Source organism: Paramormyrops kingsleyae, chromosome 23, assembly GCF_048594095.1.
Source record: "Paramormyrops kingsleyae isolate MSU_618 chromosome 23, PKINGS_0.4, whole genome shotgun sequence".
NCBI lineage: Eukaryota > Metazoa > Chordata > Actinopteri > Osteoglossiformes > Mormyridae > Paramormyrops > Paramormyrops kingsleyae.
In genome coordinates, this window is record NC_132819.1 from 23183031 (window position 1) to 23209235 (window position 26205).

Here is a 26205-nt window from a genome sequence, read left to right on the forward strand (position 1 = left end):
GCAGCCGAACGGCGTCGTGCCTCCGCTTTCCAGGTGGGCTCAGGCGAAGCCTCGTGACTACGCAAATGTATATTTTATAAAGCACAGATGAGATGTATCCATTATTCAGGCCTAGCAGCTTGTGAGGGGGGGTCCCAGCTGTCGCAGTAACCAGCCCCCGCACTGTGGGTGCCAGAGTGGGTCATGTGAACACCGAGAGCGCCGGTTAACGGCCAGAACCTGAAGGTCAGCCGCTGGCCGGCTGCCAGACACGACAAGAAATGTACCAACATGCCGGGTTTAACCACAACAGGGAGAGGGCTTTTACTTTGGCAAGTACACAGAGTGAAGAATAAAACGTCAACTTCCTCTCCTCTAATCAATGTCAGAACACAGCTCATGGGAGTTTCACTTACACAAAAATGTTCTGAGGGCAGAAGGAAAAATTGTGTTTCGGAGAGATAACCAATCAGACTACAAAGGAGGTGGGTCCAAACAACGAGGAGGCGGGACCAAACATGATTGGCTGGTCATTAATCCTCCAGGTGCTTAGACATACCTCCTTTATAAGCTAATTGGCTCTCTCTCTCCCTCTGAACCAATCATTTTCCCTTCTGCCCTCAACATTTTTGTACAACTCCCATGAGCAGTGTTCTGACATTGGTTAGAGGAGAGGAAGTTATCAGGTTTTAAATATATATATATTTTTTTACATGTTTTATTCACTTTAAGAGGGAATGGTGGCAAGGAATGAGCCACGACCTTGACCTTTAACCCCCCGAACCTGCTCAAAAGCAACACCTGACAGTTCAGGGTAAATCCAAACCAACGGCGCCTTTCAGCCCCATTTCTGTTTACTACCACAAAACATTCAGGCCGCCACCATACTGAACCCAAACATTCGAACATGAGCAGTTACATGTGTTAAGAACCCAAACGCCACTGAAGAACGAGAGCTCCTGCTCTCCACATGAGCGCTGGTGAAGAATAATTGGATGTTTTTTAAAACACAGATCTTAAATTTAGATGCAAAAAACGGTCAGAACTTCAGCCCGTTAATAACCTGACAGGGCAAAAAAAACATTTACAAGTAATTTGGGCTTTACAAAACATCTACATACACTGAATTCAGTGCTCGAGTAAGAAAATAAAAATTCATGAGTGGAGTGTGTGCTTAACTGCCCCCCTTACACACACACACACAAGTTGCATAATACAGGTATTAAAGTTGTTTTAATTGTGCTTCTTATTCAGTTACAAAGCCAGACTACACAGACTGACCACATTCCATTAGTACCCACCCCAGGGGGTTAGGGGAGAAAAAAAAAAACAATTTCTTCAAAATTCTAACTCAACTTTATTGCATATCTTCTTAAAAAGAAAACCCAACCTTTATTCTTTATTTTTTAAATGTGAAAAGAACAAATCACAGCAACTTAAACACAAAAGACAGTGCCCTCAACTGTCACTATTCTGTAACTCCAAATGCAGAAACAGGAAAAATTCTATTTCAATTATTCTTCCCTCCACTTTTGGTCAAAATCTACAACATGGAACACAGAGCTGACTTAGAAACCCCAGACACTGAGCCCAAACTCCTGCGATGAGACACTCACGAACACGTCCAAACAGCCATTCACGTCGATGACAAACTGATTACACACAATTTTTGCTTCTTAATACTGCAACTGTTACCCAGAGATTGGCACTAGAGCCACCGACACGCGTGAACAGCTTGGTCAGAGTGCACATCACCCCCACAAAAACGATTCACATCAAGAAACACACACAGCAAACACTAACGGAACTTGAACAAACATTTAAGTGCAAACAGAGTGAACCTTCTCAAAGTGTCAAATGTGAAAGGGAAAAAAAAAAATAAAAATTGTCGAAAACGAACACAGAGCGTCTGCTTTGTTTACTTGCGAGAAACCGCTGCAGCAAGATCCCCAGGAAGTGGCAGATGCCCCGAATGGATACAATTACTCGTTTTGGATATAAGAGCTCATAATCTGTATCTGAGAAACAGCAAGCAAGAAGCGTGAAGGAAAAAAAAATAAAAACAAACAGGAAACACTTGTGTGATCAGTGCTGTAATATACGGCTCCAAAGAGCGACAAAAGGATGAGGTTCAGTGATGGTCAAGACAGTGGAATAACCTTTAGTTGCTTATATATCCAAGTTTAAACGTGCAAAGAGCGAACGACTCAGATGAAGTCACATTCATCACGTCAGTTAATCCAGCAGGAGACAAACAGCCGACGGCTTTTGCTCGGACGCTCAAGAACAGTCGTCAAATTTTAGCTCCAGAATCAATTCTGCAATGTGGCTTCATCACATCAGTAAGGATCTTATTTACATACATGTATATAAACACCGGAGAGCACTTGAGGAGTTAAGACGAAGAAATTAAATCGCAAAAAGGTGGTTTTAAAAGTCAAGAGGGGACAGAAAGAAAGGGGGTCATTAACCCACTATAAATCTTAAGTGGGAGATGGGAAAACCAACTATGGGAAAGGCTTCCACCCCCAAGTTCCACATGAAGTTCTTAAAAATGGTTCCATCGGACTAACAGCCTGATGAGTCACTCCTGGGTCCCGCGGAGCCGATGAGGCCAGCGCCATCCTTGGGGTGATGCTTCACTGCGCAAAGAATAACAGCATTGGAGAACTGCATCACGGACTCCCGGGTCTGCCACAAACCCACCCCCAGACAGAGGGAACTCACCGGACACTACAGCCGGGTCCCTCATCCTACACATGCCATTAATGAATATGCACTGGGAAGCTCTCCAGCTTCTCAACAAATCCCAAAAATCATCTTCTGGAAATCCATAATCCCCACCCAACCCCCCCCACTATTGGAGGACGCATTGCAATAAGACCTAATGACTAACGATAACTAGGCTTGCCAGTCATTTGTTGAGTACTTTTATAACCATTTATTAAGTACATTTATTATGCAAATCGGAACCACTGCCATTCCCAGGCATGGCTTCCAGTCACATCAGGGCTGTGATGCAGCGACTCAGGACATGAAGGGCATATTAGATATGGTTCAGGAGCCCTGCGAGATGCTGAAGCTACACCTCCCAGTTAAATCCAATCAAAGGGAGACAGAGACCCCCATACAACTGCACATAATGTGCACCATTAAAGGATTATGGAAAAGGCCTATTTCCAAAACCTCATATTTAATCAATTCAGCCCAGGGAGCCAAATTATTACATTCAGCTTGTTTATAAGGGCACCCATTAAGCAGAGGAAGGGGGGGGGGTGAACTCCCTTCAAAATTAAGAGGGACATTATGTTCATCTCAGAAATACTCGCCTCAGAAGTCGAAGGGCTCCAGCTACAGGAGCGTCAGCAGCGTCTGGACGCCACAATCCACGCAGTTCTGGAAAAGGACGCGTCACACGTTAGGGGGCACTGGGCACGGCTCGGCCTCACCGGGTGGCACTATCGCCACACGCCGATCGTGCAAATTGTGTGAGCACGGACTGGAGCCAAAACGACGTCATGAAACTGCAGATTAATACAGGAAAAGGCCAAGAGAGTTTAAACTCACTATACGACACGCATCATCCAAGCTGAAGGATTATTATTTTTGACCAAAATAATGTCACATTTCATGAAGTGTACAGATCACATATCCACCCTGTGCGACATACAGGCCAAAAGATCTTATACATGCTTCATATTTCATTCGCAAAGCTGTAACTACCAATTTTAATCAACGGCTAAATAAAAAGAGCACTGACTAACTCAGAGTTCTGCCATAACAAACCAGCAGGCTCAACGGTTACATGCCCTTTAAAAAAAAAAAAAAGTGAGCCTAGCTACACAAAAACAGCTTTTCAAATAACACTGGAGAAGAAACTAGTCAGACCAAGAATTTGTTGCCAGAACCGCAAAATTCAAATAATATACTTTCCGTTAGGTTTTAATCAACATTGCTCTCTAGTGGTCAACAAACAAACTGCACCAAACCAGTCTAGTACAACTCAAACTCCAGTTAAAATTAACAGACTTTATATAAGGGAGCTTAACAATTGAATCGTAATTGTTAGTCAGCTTTTAAATACTAAAAAATCAGCAGGAGGAACCAGACACCTATGCTTATAAATTTACAAAAGGAAAGAAAAATTCCATACAAGTCAAAATAATCCCAGTGATGCAAGATCACACCTAAGATGTACAGACGCTCCTCTACTTACGAACTTTCAGACATACGAACGAAGAGGATTGTCCAAATTGTGTTCCTTGGGCTCCCGTTTCCTGTCCGCAACAAATTCCTCCTAGTACGACTTCTGGCCGCTACTCCCGCCGCGCAGCAGCGTAGCGTGCGAACTCCCAGCATCCTAGTTCTTTGTACTTGCGTATATCCTTAAAATGATGTTGAATAACGACTTACGAACATTTCAAGTTACGAACAGCTGTTCGGAACGCAACTTGTTCGTAAGTAGAGGAGCGTCTGTACATTTAGAGATAAGACCTGTCACACGCCCCCGTATAACAATTCCAAAGCTGTGTGTATTGTAATTCTGCCATAATTACTCAGAGTTGCTCATTTCAGCCCAGATTCTGGCACACACAGGCGGGCTGGTTAATTGGCCCTTGCGGAAATCTCTCACCTGATTGACGAGCCGTGTCATCTGTTCTCCAGACCAGTGTGGAGAGGTGTACTGGGAGAAGGGCACAAGGTGAGATCTCTGCCTCTGCAATCTGGACCCCCCCACACACACACACACACACACCTCTGCAAAAAGCCTTGCCAGCATCATTTGTCTATCCAAAATCAAGATTCGAGTAGGTGTTGACAAGTCACATTAAAATTTTGACCATGACTTCAAGCCAAAAATTATTTTTAAACCTAAGCTGTTGCATAATAATCTTGAGATCTCATCTGTTGAGACTAATACTGAGTGATCAGCTGTAATTTTTAAAAAGAAAAAAAAAAAAAAAATCTAAAATTTTGTCCATCCTGCAATTTTCTCCTGGAGCTGGCAGGGAGCAAAAATGTAGGCCATCTTGGGGGGGGGGGGGGGAGGAGAGAGAGAGAGACGCATCCTGGAACATCTACCCACAAGTTTATCAGTTTCCTGGAGGGGCTTCACTGAAACGAGAGCGAAGCAAGCAGATACATCGGAGGAGAGCAGGAGAACCATTTACCTGGTATGCGTAGGCGGCTTGAGAGTAGCTCAAGGGCATCTGAGGGATCATCACCCCCGGGAGACTTGAATACGTATACGGCTGAGTTTTGGAAATGGGGGGCGGGGGGGGGGGGAAGAGGACCTTACTCTGGGTAAAAGCAACTCGCATCCTGCAAAGAATGCTCTCAAAAAAAAGAAAAAATAATAATAATAATAATAATAATAATAATAATAATAATAAAAAATGAGTCTCAACCATACTTTCCCTTTAAATGCTAAAGTTTACATATGCAAGATGTGCTGCTGGCAGGCTGGGTAAACCCCCCCCTTCCGTTACCCGACTCATATGGCTCCTATTCTTTAGGACTCATTTTCTGAACCCCTTGCGAAAAAGTAAACACCATATGCAGAAACCTTCTGTAGTTAGACGCCAAACTACAAACCCTATAAGAGACACACACACACCATCTTTCCTGGGGTTCATGTTCTGCGGCGTGGGGAAGGGGGGGGAAGGCAGGAGGGGTACCTGGACGTACGGACTACCTCCATTCAGCACAGTCGTGGGCTGTGGTGGATTACTGCCCACAGGCATACAGCAGCTGCAGTATACATAAGAGGATGGGCTCATCCATGGGGAGGGTCCTACCAGGTGGGACTGCATGGAGCCTGAAGTTGGCAGAGAAAATATCGATCCTATCAGGTAGCTTGACAATCACACCACACAGAAATTTCTACTTTTCAAAAAGTTTCCTAGACCTGTCCATCTATCAATTGAGTCACTTCCCAATACTGCTTATTCAATGCATGGTTTTGGCGACTCCTGAGCCAGAAATTACAGGGCGTAAGGCAACATATCAAGCTAAACCCTGTCGGGCTCAAAACTGCAGGGAATGTGGAAGCCCTGAACATATCAAAGAGAGTTAAGATGCGTCTAGGAGAAATGCAACCTCAGTGCTACTCTTCTTGAACAAGTACATTGGTTTGGTCTAGTAGAGGCCAGAACGGTTGGTTTGTTCATACAGGAGATGCAACCGGGTCGGTGGACCCCAGCATGACAAACAGAGCGGAGACTCACGCGTGCTCCGTTCCTTCATGATCGCCGGGCCCAACTTGAGTTTCCTCCCTTTAAAACTGATCTGTTGCTGACCGGGACACGGTTAAAATGCACAGGTTATAATCATGCAGACACGTCTGTGCAGACTTCCCACATTGTCATCTGCCAGCCTTACTTCAACAATGGTCTGGATGTCCACATCTTCACTGAAGGACACAAAGCCGTACCTTCAGAGGGGAAACGGACACGTGGAATGGAAGTTCATTAGAAAGCAAACCCAAGAGATCTGGTCTGCTAATTGAGCATATACTTGATAGTCACAAGTTTTCTCAAAACCACACACATTCCCTAGGGAACAAGCGCTCACCCCTTGCATATGCCACCACGGTAGGTGATGATCTTCACCTCCTTGACGGTGCCGTATCTTGCGAAGAATTCTTTGATTTCATTTTCATCCACCTGCAGACCGAAAGAGCTGAAGGCGCCGCTTACCCCGCAAGGACAGACCCGCAGCGCCCGAACCCACACATACACACACACCTACCTTCATGTCGATCCCACCGACGAAGAGCGTGTTTGGCGTCAGTTTACCTTCGGGTAAAATGTATCCGTTTGACAGTTTCAACGAAGGCAACGTCTGAGCCCCATTTCTAGCTTTATGTATTTCCTTAAAATGAAAACAATTAAACAGTTTTAATTACATATTTCCTTAAAATGCATTAAGAAATGCAGTTAAGAAGAAGAAAAAAAGGACAAGCACCCAGGTCATATCGGCGCAAACTGCGAGGGCAGGCACCCAAATTATTACCCACTTAACTGTACTTTTGCTTACTTACCTACCCTCGTATAAAATGATTTGCTAAACTAGACTGATCATCTACGCAGGGAAAAGGACGCTAACCCATCGTCGCCGTATTATTAAAAACAACGTCACCATTTTCATTTCGTCGTTTTACAATGATTAATATTCGGGAGTTTTCTTTTTATATATCACCACAATGGACGCCTAGGGGTTGCTAGTTTCCCTCCATGGGCCTGTGGACGGATCCGCCGGCCGGAGAGCAAATTCTGGGCCGAAACATGGAGCCAGCAACCTTAATCGCACTGAACCGCCACCCCACATGGGTTTGACTCTACAGGTGCTGAAACCCACACTGGACCAGCCGCGCCATGCCGTCCTCCGTCACCCCCCATTCCCGCTTAATGAAGTCTCCCTCCTTTATTTTAAAACCTCATCTACAGTTGATCCGCAAACACTCACCATTTTTATTCTAAAACCGTTAAAATAGAATAAATTAATCACTCTCAGCCACGCATAAAACTATATTTTCTCGCCCTAAGGGAGGCCGCCGTTCCGAACCCGACCGAAGAGCAAGAGGCCGGTACCGCCCTGCAGGTTTTCATCCTAATTAGGAAAAACCCAAAAATTAGCTCGGGGTAGGTGGCTTTTCCGTCAGCTGCATGACTTAATTAGTGATCCCCTCTTCGTAATTGATTTTACCTGTACTGGAGTCTATTACACATTTTTTATATCTAAAAATGATAAAATTGTATGACATGACTCTAGTTATTCTAGTGATAGAGATTGGATGTAGAGACTGGTCATCCCTGTCAGGGCAGGAGATGGTGAATGGAATCGTCGCCATGAAATGAATCACTCTTGGTTAATTTAAAAAGTGTTAAACCTTAAAAAGCGTATAAATTACGTCGAGTTAATGTGGGTAGTGGTTAATTATTTTTGTTAGTGTACTTTAGGACCATATGTTGTAAGGAATTGTTAACCGTACACGGGGTTGCTAACTTTGGCCAACTGGTTGGCGTGAGATTTTCAATTCGAGACACATTTACATGTATAAGTTTATTACTTTATAAATAGACTGTAGGCCGGGTTTGCAAACTACCCCAACGATTTTGATGTGTCTAATTTTAGGTTTATAATGGAATAATATAGATTTGCCGCGAGATTTCTTGCGAGTAGCTCGCCAGTCTGGTGACTAAAGTTGGCAACATGTTTGTTTTATTACCTTGTAAATAGTCTGTAGGGTTTGCAAACTACCCCACGCTTTTGACGTGGCTAATTTTAGGTTTATAGTTGAATAATATAGATTTGTCGTGAGATTTCTTGCGTGTGTCACACCAGAAGCATCAGAGTTGGCAACCCTGCAAAATTTAAATGGATAGAGGATGAGAAACTTTGATAAACTGCCAGTAAGGGGCGTTTCTTATCCTATCATATCACAGAAACGAACGCAATTACAACCAATAGGATGGTTATCCTTTTAAAAACGGACAACCTACCCTCATAAAAGGAACCGGAAGTTTGGTTGAGCAGTACCGCGCCCCCTATGCTACTGCGCCGGTAATATAACGGAAGAGGTCAGCGCTCCCTCAAAGGAAGGTCGGGGATCTAGGCTAGGGCTGTGTACTGTTAACCAACTATAATTGGAAATACCGTGAACTTATTTCCCTACCCGAATCACTGACTCCCAGTGCAAGATTCAGAATGCAAGTGTTTACGGCCACAGACACCTGCAATTGGACGTTTCACTTAAAATCTGAATAAATAAGAGACAATTCACGCCCAGTATTGGTTAACAACGGGGCGCAGCAGTTTGTTTCACTATGGTAAGGGTGACAACTCTAACTCACTGCAAAGTAAGAGAAAAAAATACAGTAACTATGGGCGTTTTCTACTGTTACATCCTACAAGAAAAAGTCTGATTGATTTATTAAAATTAAGATTTAAATCTGCAGTCTGTCCCTGTATTCTGCGTATGCTGACTTTGTTTAAGGGCAGTTACAAGGAAATTTTAAGCAAAAATGGAGCCTTGAAGTAAAAAATACTGAACTGAATTACATCGCGATAAATCTCAGTATCGACTAATATGGGGGAAATTATCGTGATAAAACCCATGCATCCATGTTCTATACCAGTGGGCTGGCGAAATGATGAATAGCCAGGCTGTATGTTTGGAAATTTTGAGAAACCCTGCTCTAACCTGTTAAAAATATTGTCTATGTATAATAATAATAATACATTTTATTTATAACGCACTTTACATTTTCGGAGAAAATCTCTAAGTGCTACAAAACCTCAACAATCTAAAAAAGAGCTATAAAGCAAAAAATTAGGAATGATAAAATCTGCTAAAAAGGAAGGTTTTAAGTCCTTTTTTAAAAAAACTGTCAGTAGATTGGGCTGCCCTGAGTATCTCAGGAAGGACATTCCATAGGCGAAGTGCAGCAGCACAGAGGCCCGATCGCCCATCCTGCTGAGATTATTTCTGGGGGGGTGGTGGCGATTTAATTGGGAAGAGCAGAGGGGTCGTGTTGTGGTTTGAGTTGTTATCAGTTCTTTTAAGTAAAGAGGATAAATGCACTGGTGGGTGAGGAGAGAGATCTTGTACTCGATCCTGGCAGAAACAGGAAGCCAGTGAAGTGACTGAAGGACAGGTGTTATGTGTTCATATTTCCAAACTCTCATCAGGATCCTAGCAGCAGAGTTCTGGAAGTACTGTAGCTGCCACCAGGACTTTGTACGGCAGCAGTTCTGTGTCAGAATGCTCAACATGCATCACTGTAAACACATTTTTAAAACATTCAGAAAGTCTTTGAACACTTGCTTAATTCTGTAAATGTAGATTTATTGGTTTCACAACTAAAATCCATTAACAAGCTATGTTTAACATATCAGCCTATATCTTTCGCACAGACATTTTCTTTTTATTAAGTCTCATAATTTTTTGACGTACTCATTCAGTTCTGTTCCTGTCATTTTGCTGTTAATTACAATTGTAGTCCCTGGGTCTTAAAGGGATACTAAACACAAATGTTTGGTCATTTATATTATTGCAAAAGCGTTGCTAATTAAAAAGCACCCAATGAGCCAATTAACTGTTTAACTCAGAACGGGTCTTTTAGAACTATAATTTGGGTAGGGCTGTCACTATCGATTATATTAATAATCAAGTAATCTACTGATTAATCTGATGATTAGCTTTGCAATTTTAATGATGGTTCCTTTTCAGCGATTTAAAAAATCAGTCTAAAGTTTACCGCCGCTGCTTTTGCATGAGCCATTTCTGAGACAACCATGTCATTTTCATCCTGTTGGAATGATTCATAGACTGTGTGGCATGTTTGTGAGAAATTAAGCAAAAAACGAGTGAAGAGGAGAAAGGCCAACAGGAACTGGTGACAATGAGCAAAAGCAGGTTTGTGTTAAGTGGGATTAGTTGGCACTGTTTTGTGTCTCGGAAACACCAAGTTATTTGACAGACTCTGTTGGCTGATACACTATATTGCCAAAAGCATTGGGACACCTGCTTTTACACACACATGAACTTTAATGACATCCCATTCTTAATACACAGGCTTTACTATGGAGTTGCCCCACCCTTTGCAGCTATAACAGCTTTGACTCTTCTGGGAAGGCTGTCCACAAGGTTTAGGAGTGTTTATGGGAATTTTTGATCATTCTTCCAGGAGAGCATTTGTGAGGTCAGGCACTGATGTTGGACGAGAAGGCTTGGCTAAAAGACTCCGCTCTAATTCATCCCGAAGGTGTTCTACCGGCTTGCGGTCAGGGCTCTGTGTGGGCCAGTCAAGTTCCTCCACACCAGACTCGCTCATCCATGCCCTTATGGACCTTGCTTTGTGCACTGGTGTGCAGTCATGTTGGAACAGAAAGGGGCCATCCACAAACTGTTCCCACAAAGTTGGGAGCATGAAATTATCCAAAATGGCTTTGAATGCTGCAGCATTAATACTTCCTTTCACTGGAACTAAGGGGCCCAGCCCAACCCCCGGAAAACAACCCCACACCATAATCCCCCTCCACCACTTGGCACAATGCAGTCAGGCAAGTATCATCCTCCTGGCAACCGGCAAACCCAGACTCATCTATCGAATTGCCAGACAGAGAAGTGCGATTCATCACTCCAGAGAACAACTTCTCCACTGCTCTAGAGTCCAGTGTCAGCGTGCTTTACACTATTGCATCCGACACTTTGTGTTGCACTTGGTGATGTAAGGCTTGGGTGCAGCTGCTCGGCCATGGAAATCCATTCCATGAAGTTCTCTACGCACTGTTCTTGAGCTAATCTGAAGGCCTCACGAAGTTGGATGTCTTGAATTCACTGAGCTCCTGAGACAACCCATTCTTTCGCAAATGTTTGTAGAAGCAGCCTGCATGTCTAGGTGCTTGATTTTATACACCTGTGACTATGGAAGTGATTGGAACACCTGAATTCAATGATTTGGATGGGTGTCCAAATATTTTTGGCAATATAGTGTAAGTTAAAGGTAGATAAGTTGTGCATTTGGTTATATAGTACATTTTCAACTCCTAAATATTGCAATGTGATCTTTTTCTAGTATCGTTCAGCCCTATTCAAAACATGCAATATGTTAACAAACAATAATTGATGTTATTGATTATAATGTACTGTATTCTGTAAAATGATGTGGCAAAGTGACAGGGTTACTTTTGTTTTAACAGCGATTATTTTGACATACAGGAATCATAATAAGCAACATAAACTAAGTCAAAGTGATGACAAAGACAGGCTAGGCTACTTCGAGAGGTTAAATGGGACATATTTTATGACTAATCTAATCTGGCATTCCTGGGTGAGTTTGTCAAACCTGAATGTCTTTTTATAAGATATATTTGCTTTGCAGTGCTGCCATGGTGATATTCAAGTTCTGCTTTGCAACACTGACAGACAGCTGCATTCTCATCATACCTGTCAAGTTTTGGATTTGAAAATAAGGGAAATTTTCCGGCACCCACCGCGAGCCACCCCACCACCCCAACCAAGCTCCAGTATCCCTTACATTTTAAGACAGGTGTACAAGAGATCTAAAATAATCACTTGTCATTTACATTTTATTTTCATTACAAATTTTCTTTTAATTTCTCATGTTCACTCATGTGGCTCTCTGGCATTCACTAATGACTTCCATCCATCCATCCATTATCCAACCTGCTTATCCTACCTGGTCGCGTGGGGTCCGGAGCCTATCCGGGAAGCAATGGGCACGAGGCAGGGAACAACCCTGGACAGGGGGTCAGCCCATCGCAGTCACTAATGACTTATTATACAGATTTGTTGCAGACTTTGTATCCTTGTTGAAGTCGTCACAGAAGGTGAAAGTAAACGTTGTTTTTTGGCACACAGCATTGCCATTTTAACCTCCGCATTTAGGACCTGGTTAATGTTGTAAATGACCTGCAGACACTACTGCAGGTGGCAGTTCTCGCGAGGCTACTCACAGTTCAGTTTGGAGAGGCAGATGAATTTTGTTTAATGATATTATAATACGGGAGATTTACGGGAAAATACTAATACGGGAGGACGGCGGGAAAGAGGGGTAAAATACGGTAGTTTCCCGGCCAAAACGGGAGACTTGACAGCTATGATTCTCATTCACTTTTAATCTGAAGTAATCAAGTAATCGGGATCACTCTGCATGGGAGTTTCAATTTACTATCATTTGAAATGTTTCTTTTTAACTTAAAACTACTGGTTGTTTCTAATGCAATGGATATTTTTTGTAAACACATTTATAAATTAATGATTTTTGTGGAAAAAAAACAATACATTTGCAATATTTTTACTGGATTAAGTGTCCCGACATTTTTCTGTGAGCACTGTATATCCTTGCAGCTAACTGTGTATCATGTGGGCAAAACACTTCACAAAAAGAGAAACAACTGCAAACGGGGTATGTGTGCAGTGGAGATTTATGATTGTAAGTGCCCCCCCCCCCCTTTCAAGGTTCTAGGAGGCTCTGTTCGATAACCAACGATGATGCAAAATTTACCGAGCACTGGCTTCCTTGAAAAGTTGGTGCATGGCGCTGCTGCAAACGACCAATTCCGTGTTGCAGGTTGAATGGGATTTAAGTTGGACCTTGTGCCTTGCACTTCCTGGAATAGGTGCTAGGTTCTCCGTTACTCTGTTCTGGGTAAGTGGTTATGGAAGATGGATTGATGATGATATTATTCTCAATGCATCTCACACTAACCGTTATTTCACTGCGTGTATTCACCCTAGTGTGTAATTGGATTAAGGTTTGCATATAATGATGAGTAAAGCCAGTGATGGGGGAAATGAGGTTTTGAAACCAGAGACCCATAGCGTTACACTGAATGGTGTGGATCACTTATCATTGCTTTTTTCATTGGTTGGCATTCTTTTTGACTGTCCAGCAACAATGGGCAGTAATCCAAACATGATTCCCCCCCCCCCCCCCCATCACTACTTAAAATCCCATGTTCCCATTGGGACCACAAGCATAATCTACTCCGTTTAAATTCACATTTTTTAGAAAGTTTCAGATTTTCCAAGTTATAGTTAGTCAGCTTGTACTGGGCATTTATGAATAAAGGTTTTATGTAAATCCAGGCTACGACACCGCATATTGATGAATACGATTTAAGATGGCCCCATTTGTCCTTGTCTCTGGTCGGCAATGATGCTTGAAGTGGGGTGGGTGGGATTTAAGGGGTGGGAGGGGCACTGAAGCCACTGGGCAGAGTTACTGCAGACCAAGAGATGGTGTCCAGCCTGCGCCTCCTTCCTCGTCTGGGAAAGCGTTCAACTGCACACTTCATTAGTGAACGTGTAGGGCCTGGTCTGATTCTTTTTATTAATCTATTTCACTGGATATAGAATCCCTCAGTGTCACGCCCTAAATCTTCCTGTCACGATTATTGATTAACGTGTTACACCCGTATTGTCAGACTCCGGCAGTCCCTACATGAAAAAGTATTGCTTGGAGAAATAACTTAATAAAATGCCTTCACAGGAGTCGACACATATTGTATTTGTGGTAAACATATCTTTCACATATGGGATTATTTCACATTAATGCAGTGTTAAATTTCAAATCTATTTCCTCCAAAGCTGAGTATTTATTGGTCGATATTTTTTTATTCTGCAGAGATATTATAGGGTAATCTCGATCCGCTCCGTTCAAAATGTCACACAGTAGAAAATAGCCATTCCTAGATAAAGGCATCAATATGTGCAAAACACAGCAGTACTAGAGCAGTTTGTTCCGTTTGTTTGATATATCGTTTGTCAGTTCTTTGACAATATTAATATTAGTATAAATACAATTAGGCCTATATCTGATAAAGTTTCTTTCAGTGCTCATTCAATACGGAAAATAATACAGAGACTAATAAATTAGAGACACAATAGTATTCTAAAGCTAATTAATCACAGAATTATACGCGGAAGAACAATGTGTGCATTGACGATTGTGCAATGGTTTACTTATGTACTCCCTTAAACTACAACAATGTGTTGCACATAATCGCATGCGCATATTTTGTTATGTAATTGTATTGTGCTTTAGTTTGTAGATGTTCTGAGCTTTGCACGCAATTTCCGTCGTCCGTACGTTCAAGTAGTAATTATCCCATAACCCGACTTTAAAAAGATTTAATTTTCGGTGTTAGGAAATTCCAAAGAAAAACTTATGTAATACATTTGTGTCAGCCTTCTTCGTTCAGTTTCAAAACGTATTTTAAAGGGGGACTAGAATTACTGCACAAAGTGAACTGGTACGATCGGCTTAACGTGTTACACCCGCACTGTGTACTGGGCATTTATGAATAAAGCCTGTAGTCTAATTAGTCGAACCACTTGTATTATATTACCACGAAGTTTTTTTCTAATCTATCTATCTATCTATCTATCTATCTATCTATCTATCTATCTATCTATCTATCTATCTATCTATCTATCTATCTATCTATATCAGTTCTATCTTTAATGTTAATATGATGTTCAAGTTTGTTCTTATTGTGACCGAACGCGTTTTAAGGTTGTGCAGCAACGTTAGCTGGCCAACAGATGTCGCTGTTACATAACTGTCGCCACATCACGGAACGAGTGGAAACCTTTGTATGTTACAGGACAGGAAGTTATTCAACCTATCATCAGAACACACCATATATTTAAGTTACACTCACAGGCTTTAGTAATTAGGCCTATATTGTCAAAGGACACACGATATATTATTATTTGGTTTATAGCAACTCCACCCATCCATCCATCCATCCATGGATGGATGGATGGATTGCAACTAAAAACAATGTAATGTTGCATTAATTACACTTTGGTTGTTCTGGTACAGTTTCTGCAGATTTTCCAACATACTTCAAACAATTGCATTTCATTGGGTTTTATTGTAGTGACTTAACAGTCAACTAAATGTTTAACATAAAAATCTATCAATAGTTATTGCCTGAATCATTTAGATATTGTTCTATGTGTGTTGGAACAAGCATATTGTATTTGATATCGCTCATTCCAGTTATTAATTTTATATTTATTTCGGACTTTCAGCAATTATTGTTAATGGAGCAATAAACCAGTGATGTGACAAATAAACAATAAATACGGACAGCTTGATCTAAGTAGAAAAATGCATCTAAACTTACCTTACAAGTGCAGTTATTCGTAATCGTAACGAAATTCCGTGTTCACACATTTAAAAATATTTCGTGGCGAATGGGAAACATTGCTATATGAATACAAAGACCAGGGACAACCGATTTGCGTCTTCAGAAAGGTATTACAAAGCATTGTTTAATTCACTTTTACTCACCTAAATAATATATTCCGGGATGTGGATAATAACGTGAAAACGTGTTTTTGAAGGTAAATCATGTTAAATGATAAATCCATCCACCCAGTCATCACACAGTTTGAGTATTATTACTTCAGACAATCCATCCACCCCATCCGCTAATATTCTCCCCGGTTCGCATCTCTTGTGCATAACCTTTCATTATTCTAGGCTACTGCATGTACAGAACTGTAAATGTCACAACTTTTGCACGCGTAATATATAGCATTTCTTCGCCATTTAAGCGGCTTGGATAGCAAAAAAAAATGTGATATAGCCCTATACATTAAAAATACTGGAAAAAAAGCTTAATTCTGGAATCCCAGCTATAGTTTATTCTATCGTTTAAGACGGATTTTTGTTATTTAGACCATTTCTTCTGTAAATGAGATGTATAAACCAATAATATTAATATATAAATTAAATGGTACAATTGCATTGCAGATTTCAGAATATTTAATTTCAATATAGAAAATGTTGGCCTATTCAATGTATAGCATTTGTCATGTTTTAAAAAACGGATTCCTTTATTACTAGATTAATACGATTTAATCTTAAGTGTACAGTAACTGACTGCGTTTTATGATTGCTACTTAAAGTGTTATTAATTAAATGTTTAAATGTGGACTATTTTAATTAAGTGCAATGTGTTTTATCTGTATGTGAAGTATCACGTACCGTGGGTGTATCATTTTCACCCCTGAATATTTGCACAATCAGATTGATTTATGAGCACGCCTCATTTTAAAGGAACTCACCGTGCGGCCCTCCCTCTTCGGGCGTGCCTCGGCGGAGTGGAGCCAATTCTATCCAGAGCTGTCGCTTGATTGACATCTTATTTGCAACCGTAGGTGTTTTTTATTGTGATTAGGGATCGCAAGTAGAGAAAAAGGAGGGTTTTGGTGAGCCGCCCCCCCCTTCCGAAAGGCGGTGGCACACAAGCGCTTCTCCAATGGGCGCCGGCTGCGCGGCTTGACTGACGGTGAGATGTTTGCGCTGGCTCTGCTATGTGGCCGTGCGGCTCGGGCTGTGAAGCGGCGGCGAAGCGCCTCATCTCTGTACGAGGGCTGATTTGAGGAAGCGGCTGTAGCCCCCCTTGAATTCGCTTTGTTCGTCGCGTCGACGCCGAGTGCGAATCTGCAACACCGCCGCTGCACCTTCGGCTTTCTGCAGACGCGACTAACGCCGTGCCTACTGGAATGAGCCGTGGTAGGCAGTCGAGGTGTCTGGTTATGCCTGAACGGTTACGTTTTGTTCCCGTCGATTTAACTAACATTTTCAGTTTCTCTTTTTTTTCCGCAAAAAAAATACTGAAGTTTCGGATGCATTTGGACCTGTTGACGCATCGCATTATATGTAATATATATTTAATGCCCATTTATGATCAGACACGTGCTTGGAGGGGGTCGTACTAACGCGTACTAACCAGTTATCTAGCTGGGTTAAAAAAAAAACAGGTGAAAAGTCTGTCTGCTGATCCGTGGACACTTGGCGGGGTCGAGACTCTCAGGCTTTGCCGGCGCTGAGGGGGACTTTACTGCCTCGCCGTAGGTGCTGGGCTCGGTCGAGGCTCCTCCGACTAGCTAGACGAATACAACCAGGGCTGAATTGGTTAGCAAAGCCGTGGGCATGACACTTCCTACGTAGCCAGACTAGCTCGTTTTTACTAGTGGAGGTGAGATTTTATTACTAGCCGTGTCAGATTTGTCGGTGCATCAGTTTAATCGTCAGTTTCCCCGTTGTGTTTTTGTGACAGCGTTCAGGATGATATAAGGGACTGGAATGCGACTTCAGCGTTTGCAGCCACGGCGGATACTTTTTCGGCAACTTTGTAACAAAAGGCGAAGGCTGGCCACGATGACAGCGTCCAGACGCTGACTCGCAGATGGGAGTAGCCGCAGGCTCGCATACGCCGGCCAGCGAGGGAGCGAACTGCGGACACCGAGAGCCGTCAGCCGCCTAAAGCTGAGCGGAGGCAGCCCCTCAAGCTGCATGACCGCCTCATCGCCGCGCTGATCCCAATCCGCTTCGGAACCAGCAAAGCCGCTCCCCTCCACCCAGAAGAGATCCGACTCCCGCGTCGGTCCCCATGGCGGAGCCCGCAGCGGAATGCGTCCGAGCGCCCCCTCCGCAGCCGGTTGCCGTGAGGACGGGTGGTGTGCCTGGCGGCGAGACGCGCCTCGAGGGCTCTGTCTCGAACGGGAACTGTGGGTTGCCCAGCACGCCTGGCCCCGGATCTCCGGGACCCGACAGCCCGGCAGTCAGGGAGGTCAATGCCTCTGCTGCGGGTCCGGACGCCAAATCGGAAATACCTCGACGAAGCAGTATTATTAAGGTAAGGAACGTGGAAGAAGGACACTTTGGATGACCCATGCTTTTTTGTGCCACCGATCACGTGTTCCTCTACACTCATCACCTTGTGCTCTCACCTGTGATCAGTATTGCATTATCACCTTATATATTATTGTAGCATGCCCTCGCAGCCTTTTCCCTGCGAGTGAATGCTTCTTTTTTGGAAACATCCGTTGTCAGATGACAGCTTAAATTGTAAATCTGCTTTCAGTTTTCAAATGCGTTAGCCTGTGTTTTTCCACACAACTGTGTTTGTATGTTCTGCTGCAGATAGGCGTATTAGCTTGCATGCTTGCAACAAACCCGCACTCTGGAGGTTGAGAAGTGTCATGTGTGAAAAAATCACTCAAGTGGAGGGTGACATTTAGTGGTCAACAAGGGACTGACTACAATGCATGTTGATGCTTTTTAATATTTTTTTGCTTGAGCTTAGGAGTATTGGGATTTTGGCTGGGTTTCTAGTCAAGATAGCTTTGTTCAAAGCTATAAAGATAGCTTCTGAGAATGTCCTTCATTCTTATAAACAGTTGGGCCCTGTTGCAGGGGGTCTGGAGTCTATCCCAGGCAACATAGGATGCACGGCTGGTGTACACCTGGGTCTAGAAGCCGGTCCATTGCAGGGCATGCACATTGTGCAATTCACTCTTGCTGAGCTGTATCTACTTGACTTTGAAGCGCGATCGTTTCACGTGCAGCTAAGTCATAACTGTGAAAATGGGGTAGTCTATGCGTGGGTTATTTATTTCAGCCGTCTCAGTGTTTAGCTAACAATGAACAAATGTAAACTGAAGCGCCACGTGTCTATAAAACGATTTAAAACCGAAAATGTGAACCAGCTTTTTCTGCATGTGAGATCTGCAGTAACGGTGGAAACGACAAACAGACGTAAGTCTTCATCCGTCTCAGACCACATGGGTGATTCTCGTTAGATAACCTTTCTAAAATTCTCGCTAATGACTTTTGCAGAACATATAGGGAAAATGATTGAGATGATGATCTGAATTACTGTTTTGGTTCCTGGTCACCTTTCCTTATGGGCAAAAAGGTATCAGTGCACTGAGAACGAGGAAGCAGCTGGACAGTCTTACAAGGAATGGTTCGGAATGTGTGGAACATCATCTCGTCCATCTCGGCAGATTAATTGCTTCGAATTGAGTCCTGATAATGGATGTAAAGGACATGTTGGACGGCGGGTTTGTAATTGTAATTAAATGTAATATTAATTCTGTGTGTCGATCAAGACGGTTGCAGGGGATCTTATGAGTGGAGGAAGTCAAAGAAACGACACGTTTAACAGTGGCCTGTAGGTTTTGGGTTAGTAAGGGATGGTGGTTTGCTACCCCCTCCCCAATTTTGCCACCTGTGGTCTGGCGGGCTGGGTCGTCTGTCCCCCGCATGGCAGGACACTTGGTTCGGCCCACCGAGCAGATTGCTATCCTTACTGGCCTAGTAGCTCTTCCTGTATTACGCTAACATTACGACAGCTAGCCCAGTCTTTTTTTCTTTTTTTTTTTAACTTGAGTAGCTATTTTGTGGTTCTACCTGTTCTTTGAGTTTTTTTTTTGTTCTAACTTGATCCTTTCATTGTCAGTGAGTGTTAAGAGCAGGAAATGTCACGTTAGCTCGGTTCGGTGAAACTGCATTCGTTGGCTGCTCCTGGGTACGAGACATCTTTATCAAAGGAATACTCCACCCCCCCCCCCCCCCTACTTAATTTCGCTATTGAACTTCCATTCCACAGCGAACAGCCTGGGGCCCGCAGTGCAGTATGGGAGCTGGTCACCGTTAACGTCGACCTAGATACACCTTAGTGACACCTTCAAAACAGCAATGCCTCCTTCGGCAAACCAGCACTGTTGTGGTTACCGAGTTATGGGGGAGACAGTGGGTAAAGTTGGCAGTTAAAAATCCTCTGACCTTTCACCTTTAATCAGGTGACTTGACTTTGCAGAGGTTCTGGAGATGACTAGAGAATGTGTTATTTTTCTATGATTATTTCATTAAAGGTTAGAAGTGGGTCATCTTCCCTGGCCATTCCCAGTATGACCAGACCCTCAGTGGAGATCTGAAGAGTTTTCAACCCCCTTTGTCATGCTGGGGGCCTTTCAGTTTAGGTGCTAATGATCTCTCGAGGTTTGGCTACGTCTGTCTTGCGATCGTGAGTGCTTTCTTTCCGAGCGATCGGCTTTTCCTGCATGTCGCTCGAGCTGCGTCTCTGTGGGCTGTAGGCTTTTCTGGAGATCGCTGTGGGTGGAATGTCTGCGTAGTGACAGGGACCGAAAGGACTGAATTTCTCCACAATCGCAGTGCAGGTTCCGGGAGACATCGGGCACTTACCAGTAAAACCACCTCGTGGAAACGCTGGGAGCACGTGTCTGACTGTTGATGTTGGCTGAAGAAAGACGAATGTAAAAAGGGGACATTAGGGAATAGATTTTGTCCTGAAATAGAGCTGGATTTGTGGTGAAAATGTGCTTTTTTTCCCCTCACACCTCTGTCAGCTTCGGTTAAGGCTTAAATTGCAGTATTACATGTGACCTTAGCTGTTCAGTTTGACCTTGGAGGACCGTCAAAGAGCCTGATGCCTTATAGAGTCTGATATTGACACGGGATTCACATCCTCGCTCGTACTTAATTTAAAACCTCTGATGGATCTGTCCGGCTGGGCTGCACCCCCCCCCTCTGCTTTGTCGACATGGTTGGTTTGCGTCCTGGTGATGGGGACAAATACCTTCTGGTTCTCCATGTTTCTCTGTGTGTGTCTCTGAGTGTCTGTTATTAGGAAACGAATTGACCAATGAAGTCCTAACATTGCATTTTGATGGATTGGAGTAATGTATGAGTTGCATTGTGCAGCTATTATGGAGAGGATATATGGTTAGGAAATGGAACCAAACCCTAGCTGACAAGTAATAGAGGAAGCTTGTTTGGGCCTTGCACAAGCCCCAAACCAGAGGAAGGGGTGTGGGCTTTGGGGGGGGGGGGTGTGCAGTGTATTATCCACTCACATCATGCGTTTAACTTTTGCACCCAGCATGACTTTTGATCTATTTTCACATTATTTTTTTTTTTGCATTGTTGCATAGGAGATGTTCTGGGTGCAGTGTTCCCCGCAGATTCGCTCCTGGTTCTTGCCGGTGTGTCGCCACCCCGTTAAAGTCTGTAATCGCGGCTGCTAGGTCAGCTGCAGGGCTTTCGTCGTGGCATGTTTTCTAACACATGCGGCGCCTGTTCAGGCTGGCGCATGCCAGGAGGGGCCTGGGCGTCTTCGGGCTTGCGCCCCAGAACATTGCGTTGTAGCAAATAACATGGCGGCTCGCTTCAGATGCAGCCGCGGCTCTCGGGGCCGTCAGTCGCCTGTGGAGATGTCTCCAGGTCGTGCTGAAAGGAAGTGGTCCGGAGGTGCCCTGCTGCCATATTAGTGGGTAACGCTGTTAAAACCAGGATGCCCCCCCCCCCCCCCCACTTTGCCTGAACTCAGGATGAAATGCCAGGGAGAGATGGGATGCCCCCCCCCCCGCCATGTCACGACACGCAGAAAGGAGATGGTGATCGTTTGGAGAAAGTGCACCAATTAGCGTTATTGCGTCGGCCCGCCCTGGACCTCAGAGGAGTGTAATGAATTCCGGATTTATCCGAATGCTCGGCCCTCGCCTGACCAGCGTGGCCATCAGAGCCGCGGATTAATGGCCACTGTTTGCAGCTCAGTTGTGCAACCTTCCCGGACATGGTGCAGGTGAAGCAACTGGCCAGATGCTGAAAGATGATACACACACACACACACACACACACACACACAGTCCCCCCCCCTTTCACCTGTCTGTGCAGATCGCTAACGAGACTCTTAAGTCTGTTTTATATTTCATTCTAAACAGATTTTTGTTGAGTAAATTGTTTTACTTTGCGATTGGTATATTGGAAATATTATCTGTGGAAAATCGCTTCTCCAATATTTTTTATTTCTTTATTTTATTTTTAAATTATTATCATTATTATTATTGTTTGTTTAATTCAGTTATTCCCGTTCTTTCTGTCCCCACCCCCCTGTGTATGTGCTGCTTTGATGCTCTCGTGGGTAGAAAATAGGGACCCCCCCCCCCCCCTCGGCCCTTCCAATTCCGGTCCCTCCCCTTCTGTGGTCTCTGCCAGCTGCCCTGCTGTTTACAAACTTGTGGTCATGCTCGATACATGTGATCAGTCACACACGAGAACTGGAATCATATTCTGAGGACCCGAGGCGAACGGGAGGAGGGCTGGCAATGCAGCCAACTGGCGGACAATGATTATTATGGGATAGACTGACTTGGGGAGTCGTTATTGTGGCTGTCCAGAGCCGTCCTTTGCAGAAAGTTCACCGGGGCCTGTTCCTTACTGGGCCCAGTTGCCGCTAGATGTGTCACCTTAATGGTGATCTTGGGGCTGGTCTGATTGATGCCGTGAGTTATTCTGGAGCAGCGTTTCCTAGGATGAAGATGAAGGCAGTTAAAATCCCCATTCCGCTTTCCGTGTCCAAGGTGGCGCAGGTTCATCAAGGCAGTGACACTTTGCATCTCATTTTGGATCATCCTTAATCGTCATTGTCTGGGTCCAAAACGACCCCCAGAACATGCAGACCTTTCAGGGACATGGCGGCCGCTGTCTGGAAGCATGCAGGATTCTCTGCGGTCTGTTTCTCCATACACCCTCCGGGGATTGTGAGCCCCCACTCACTCTCCGATTATCACACATGTTTCATAACGGTATCCGTGTTGCTCGCTCCTCTGCCAGCTTCATTCTGCTGGTTGTCGTATGACATTAGTCCACTGGGGGCTGTTTTTATTTCTGTATTTTTTATTTTTTTGGCATTGATCCCAAATCCCAGGCTCCACTTTGACGTCGGCTTGAAGCCCAAATGGAGCAACATTTTCAGCTTCGAATCTCCGCTTGAATCGGTCCGCTTTGGGATGGCCAGGATGTTTTGCAAGATCGAGGTTATTTTCGAGAAAGGAACAGTGACGGTAATGACAGAGCCGTCGGCCGAGACTCCCCCCGCCCCCCCCCCCCCCAACCCCGGGCAGAGAAGACCATATGTCGAATTAATCTCTTCTGGCTTCAGGTGTCAACAAAGGGTTTTCTCTTGGTGTGACTCAACTGAGTTCTGTTCCCTGTGTGGTCTGTCTTTTTTTCAGCTAAATTGGCTGTTATCTCTGATGGCAAAAGCCAGTAGATTAACACTGTATGTTATGCAAGTGTTTGGAATTTCAACTTTCAGGTTTTTGTGTCAAACCGGGTGGAAGGTCATTTCTTTCTGCTGTTTTGTTTAGTGGATTTTCAGGTCACCACCTAGGAGGTGAGTTCTGGTTTGATACCTCCTTCAGGTATCAGCGGGGCTTCAGGACCGGGACCGTGGTCCAGCCCGCTTCTGACACGGCGTGGGTGCTCGTGCTCCCCTTTCACGCTCAGGGGAAGGTCTTTGTGAGGCTGAGCATGGTCTCGGCGGGCCGAATCTTCAAAGCCTCTCCTGACAGGTGGTTATATCTGTCTGAAAAGACGGTCAATCTTCGGTGTGATTTGATTCCCTGACGACGTGTTTCCCGGCCGAAGGAACAAGCACCCTCTGGTACAAGGGCATCTGGAGAGATTTATTTTTACATCGTTTTGTTTTTCAGCTGTAGAAGTCGTCTCCGGATGCCAGTCGTGTTCGGGGCATGCAGAGGCAGCCAGAATGCGTCAGCTTCTGTGTGTGTGAAGCCCATGTCGCAGTTCTCACAATACTTGTCAGTTTTTCTTCAAAATCGCACGGTTGGGAGTTTAGAGCTTTTGTACCTGTCTGATGGTCTGACCTGTTGCCAATAGTCGAAGAGTGAATTCCTGCTCACGTGCTGGTGTTTACAGCGCATTCCTGGCTCGCGTAGATGTCCTCCTCAGCTCCTGAAACCATGACAACGGGCAAAGGGGAATCGGTATCGGCAATGCCTTGTGGTTCTGCCGAAACAGAAATTAAATGCCGATTATGTATTTAAAATGCCTCGCACAGAGGCCCAAAACACCCCAGCAGCAGAGAATTCAAAAATGACAACTGGAGGGAAAATGATAAATCTTATTTAAAACATTTTTTTTTTTTAAATCCTGTGCTTAAAAAAAATTGCAGAAGGGAGTAAACAAAAGTTGCCTGGCAACTACTTGGCATGCGTAGGGTCACACAGATGCTGTCTAATAATGCATCCCACAGGTGTGTGTGGCAGAATTAAAAGCATTCTGCCATTGTTGATAATTAGCAGCTGTTTTCAATTACATTTGTCCAAAACCGCATTTCGCTGGGGCTTAACTTTTTGCTTTTTGTCGCGATGCAAAGGTGATTTTTACCAGGGGTGCAGGGGGTCCAATTGCACCACCCTACTCATCAGATGAAAATGTTGTTGGACTAAGTTCAATCGAATTAAATATTGTAAAGTTATATTTGAAAATGTGGCTTTTGATAATTTATTGAAAATGTGTTTGCTCCTATTCTGCAAATGTATTTATCTGGATGAATGATTGGTTGGGCTCTCTCACGTTTCATTGCTCTGGGAGAAATACCTAGACTCACCTATGCTGTGCTGTGAAGTGTCGTTTGGATGCAAAAGCATGAACACAGGCAGCTTTGGCTGTTCTCTGCTCCCTGTTAGTATCAAGCATGTGAAGGTTGTGGGAGTTTTAACCAGCTTAGGGGGACTGTCAGCAATACATTGGCTGCTTTAATTAGAACACCTGTGTTTTCAAGTGAATAGATGTCGAGTGTATTCTTTCAAACAGAGGGATGAAAACTTGCTGGAAACGATCAGGTTTTAAAAATATTTGTAGATGCCATTACTGTATTCAGATTATTTCATAGTATCTTGCATTGAGTTATATCTGCCCGTCATGCAACTATTTATTCAAGACAGGGTTGTGGGAGTGTTTCATTGGTCACAAGGGATGGGATGCCAGTCCATGGCAGGGTGCATACGCTCGATTTAGAAGCGGTAATTAGCCTGATTGTATGTCTGAGGCTTGTAGGCACACACGCACACACACACACACACACACACACACACACACACACACACACACACACACAATCTGAGCAGGATTGGGATTCAAACCCTTGACCCTGGAGGTGTGAGGTGGCTGCTGCCCCCTGAGCCGCCATCCAGCCTCCTACCAGCCGGCTGTATGAGGAATGAGTCAGCGTTGCGTTTTAAAGCTCTTTAGCCAGGATTGATGTTCACATTATGGCGCATTAGTGTTTGTATGATAGTTTGGCGCTGATGGCGTGAAGGTGATGGCCTGCAGCGTACCACACGTCACGCATTCCTGCTCTGTTTGGCTCTGTGTGAGGTGTCACCCTGCGGGGGGCCGGGGGGGAGGTTTGGGGGGTGGGGTAAGATCCAAGGGCATGATTGGGTAGGAAAAGGGGTGGTTTGTATAAAAAATAAGATGTTGTGGAAGGTTGTGGGGTGTGTCCTGTAGGTTGTGGGGTGTGTCCTGTAGGTTGTGGGGTCTTGCAGGCAGTGCTGCAGGTTCAAACATGGTTCGCGGTCAGAAAACATGGACCGGGGTCTTCTGTGCCCCCCCCCCCCCACCCACTCTGGAGATCAGAGTGAAGGTTTCGCAGGCCCCTTGGGGGGGGGGGGGAGACACCCCCGTCTGCATATCTGATTATTCACTCCTCCTTGTAATACTTTGGAGTAGCTGGTCCGCAACATGGGATTCGAGCTCAGCCCCGGTAACACGGCCCGCTCTGCGAGGCCCCTCCTTCCGCATGGCATGCAAGAGTCCCATGTCCATGATGAAACCCGAATCGACTTCAGCTTCCTTCAAAAGATGAATATCTGCTGTCTGTCAGGACATGCTTGGTCATACTGCACCCAGGCGTAATAATTTTGGCCGCCGTTAACTCTGAGATCAGATGTGAAATGGCAATAGACATGAATGCAAGACATATTTTGTTAGTTAAAAATAGGCAGGTAAAATAGGATGTGAGGATAGGCATGTAAACAGTGACATTGCACTAGTTCAC

General features: G+C 44.3%; 2 protein-coding genes across 6 annotated transcripts in view; one reads left to right on the forward strand and one right to left on the reverse strand.

Annotated features, from left to right (window-relative positions):
* Positions 1-1193: 1193 nt before the first annotated feature.
* dazl (deleted in azoospermia-like) lies at positions 1194-16611 on the reverse strand. Of its 3 annotated transcripts, none has more exons than XM_072705659.1 (10): positions 16592-16611; positions 6730-6852; positions 6553-6644; positions 6361-6412; positions 6207-6273; positions 5658-5797; positions 5151-5231; positions 4613-4663; positions 3309-3375; positions 1194-2621 (listed from the first exon to the last, which is right to left on the reverse strand). In XM_072705659.1, exons 2-9 carry the CDS (start codon positions 6733-6735, stop codon positions 3331-3333), a joined length of 534 nt encoding a protein of 177 aa, XP_072561760.1. In that variant the 5' UTR covers positions 6736-6852; positions 16592-16611; the 3' UTR covers positions 1194-2621; positions 3309-3330. The 3 variants fall into 3 exon arrangements, with proteins under 3 accessions (XP_072561760.1, XP_072561757.1, XP_072561758.1); XM_072705656.1 differs by lacking the exon at positions 16592-16611 and adding an exon at positions 7447-7651; XM_072705657.1 differs by lacking the exon at positions 16592-16611 and adding an exon at positions 7022-7384.
* A 142-nt stretch (positions 16612-16753) lies between these two features.
* LOC111842783 (inactive phospholipase C-like protein 2) overlaps positions 16754-26205 on the forward strand; it is a 42072-nt gene continuing 32620 nt past the window's right edge. The window contains exons 1-2 of one of the 3 annotated variants that reach the window (XM_023809740.2): positions 16754-16815; positions 17590-18168. In XM_023809740.2, the coding sequence (XP_023665508.2) occupies positions 17923-18168 (246 nt within the window). In that variant the 5' untranslated portion in view covers positions 16754-16815; positions 17590-17922. The other 2 variants (XM_023809742.2, XM_023809739.2) reach the window with 2 other exon arrangements.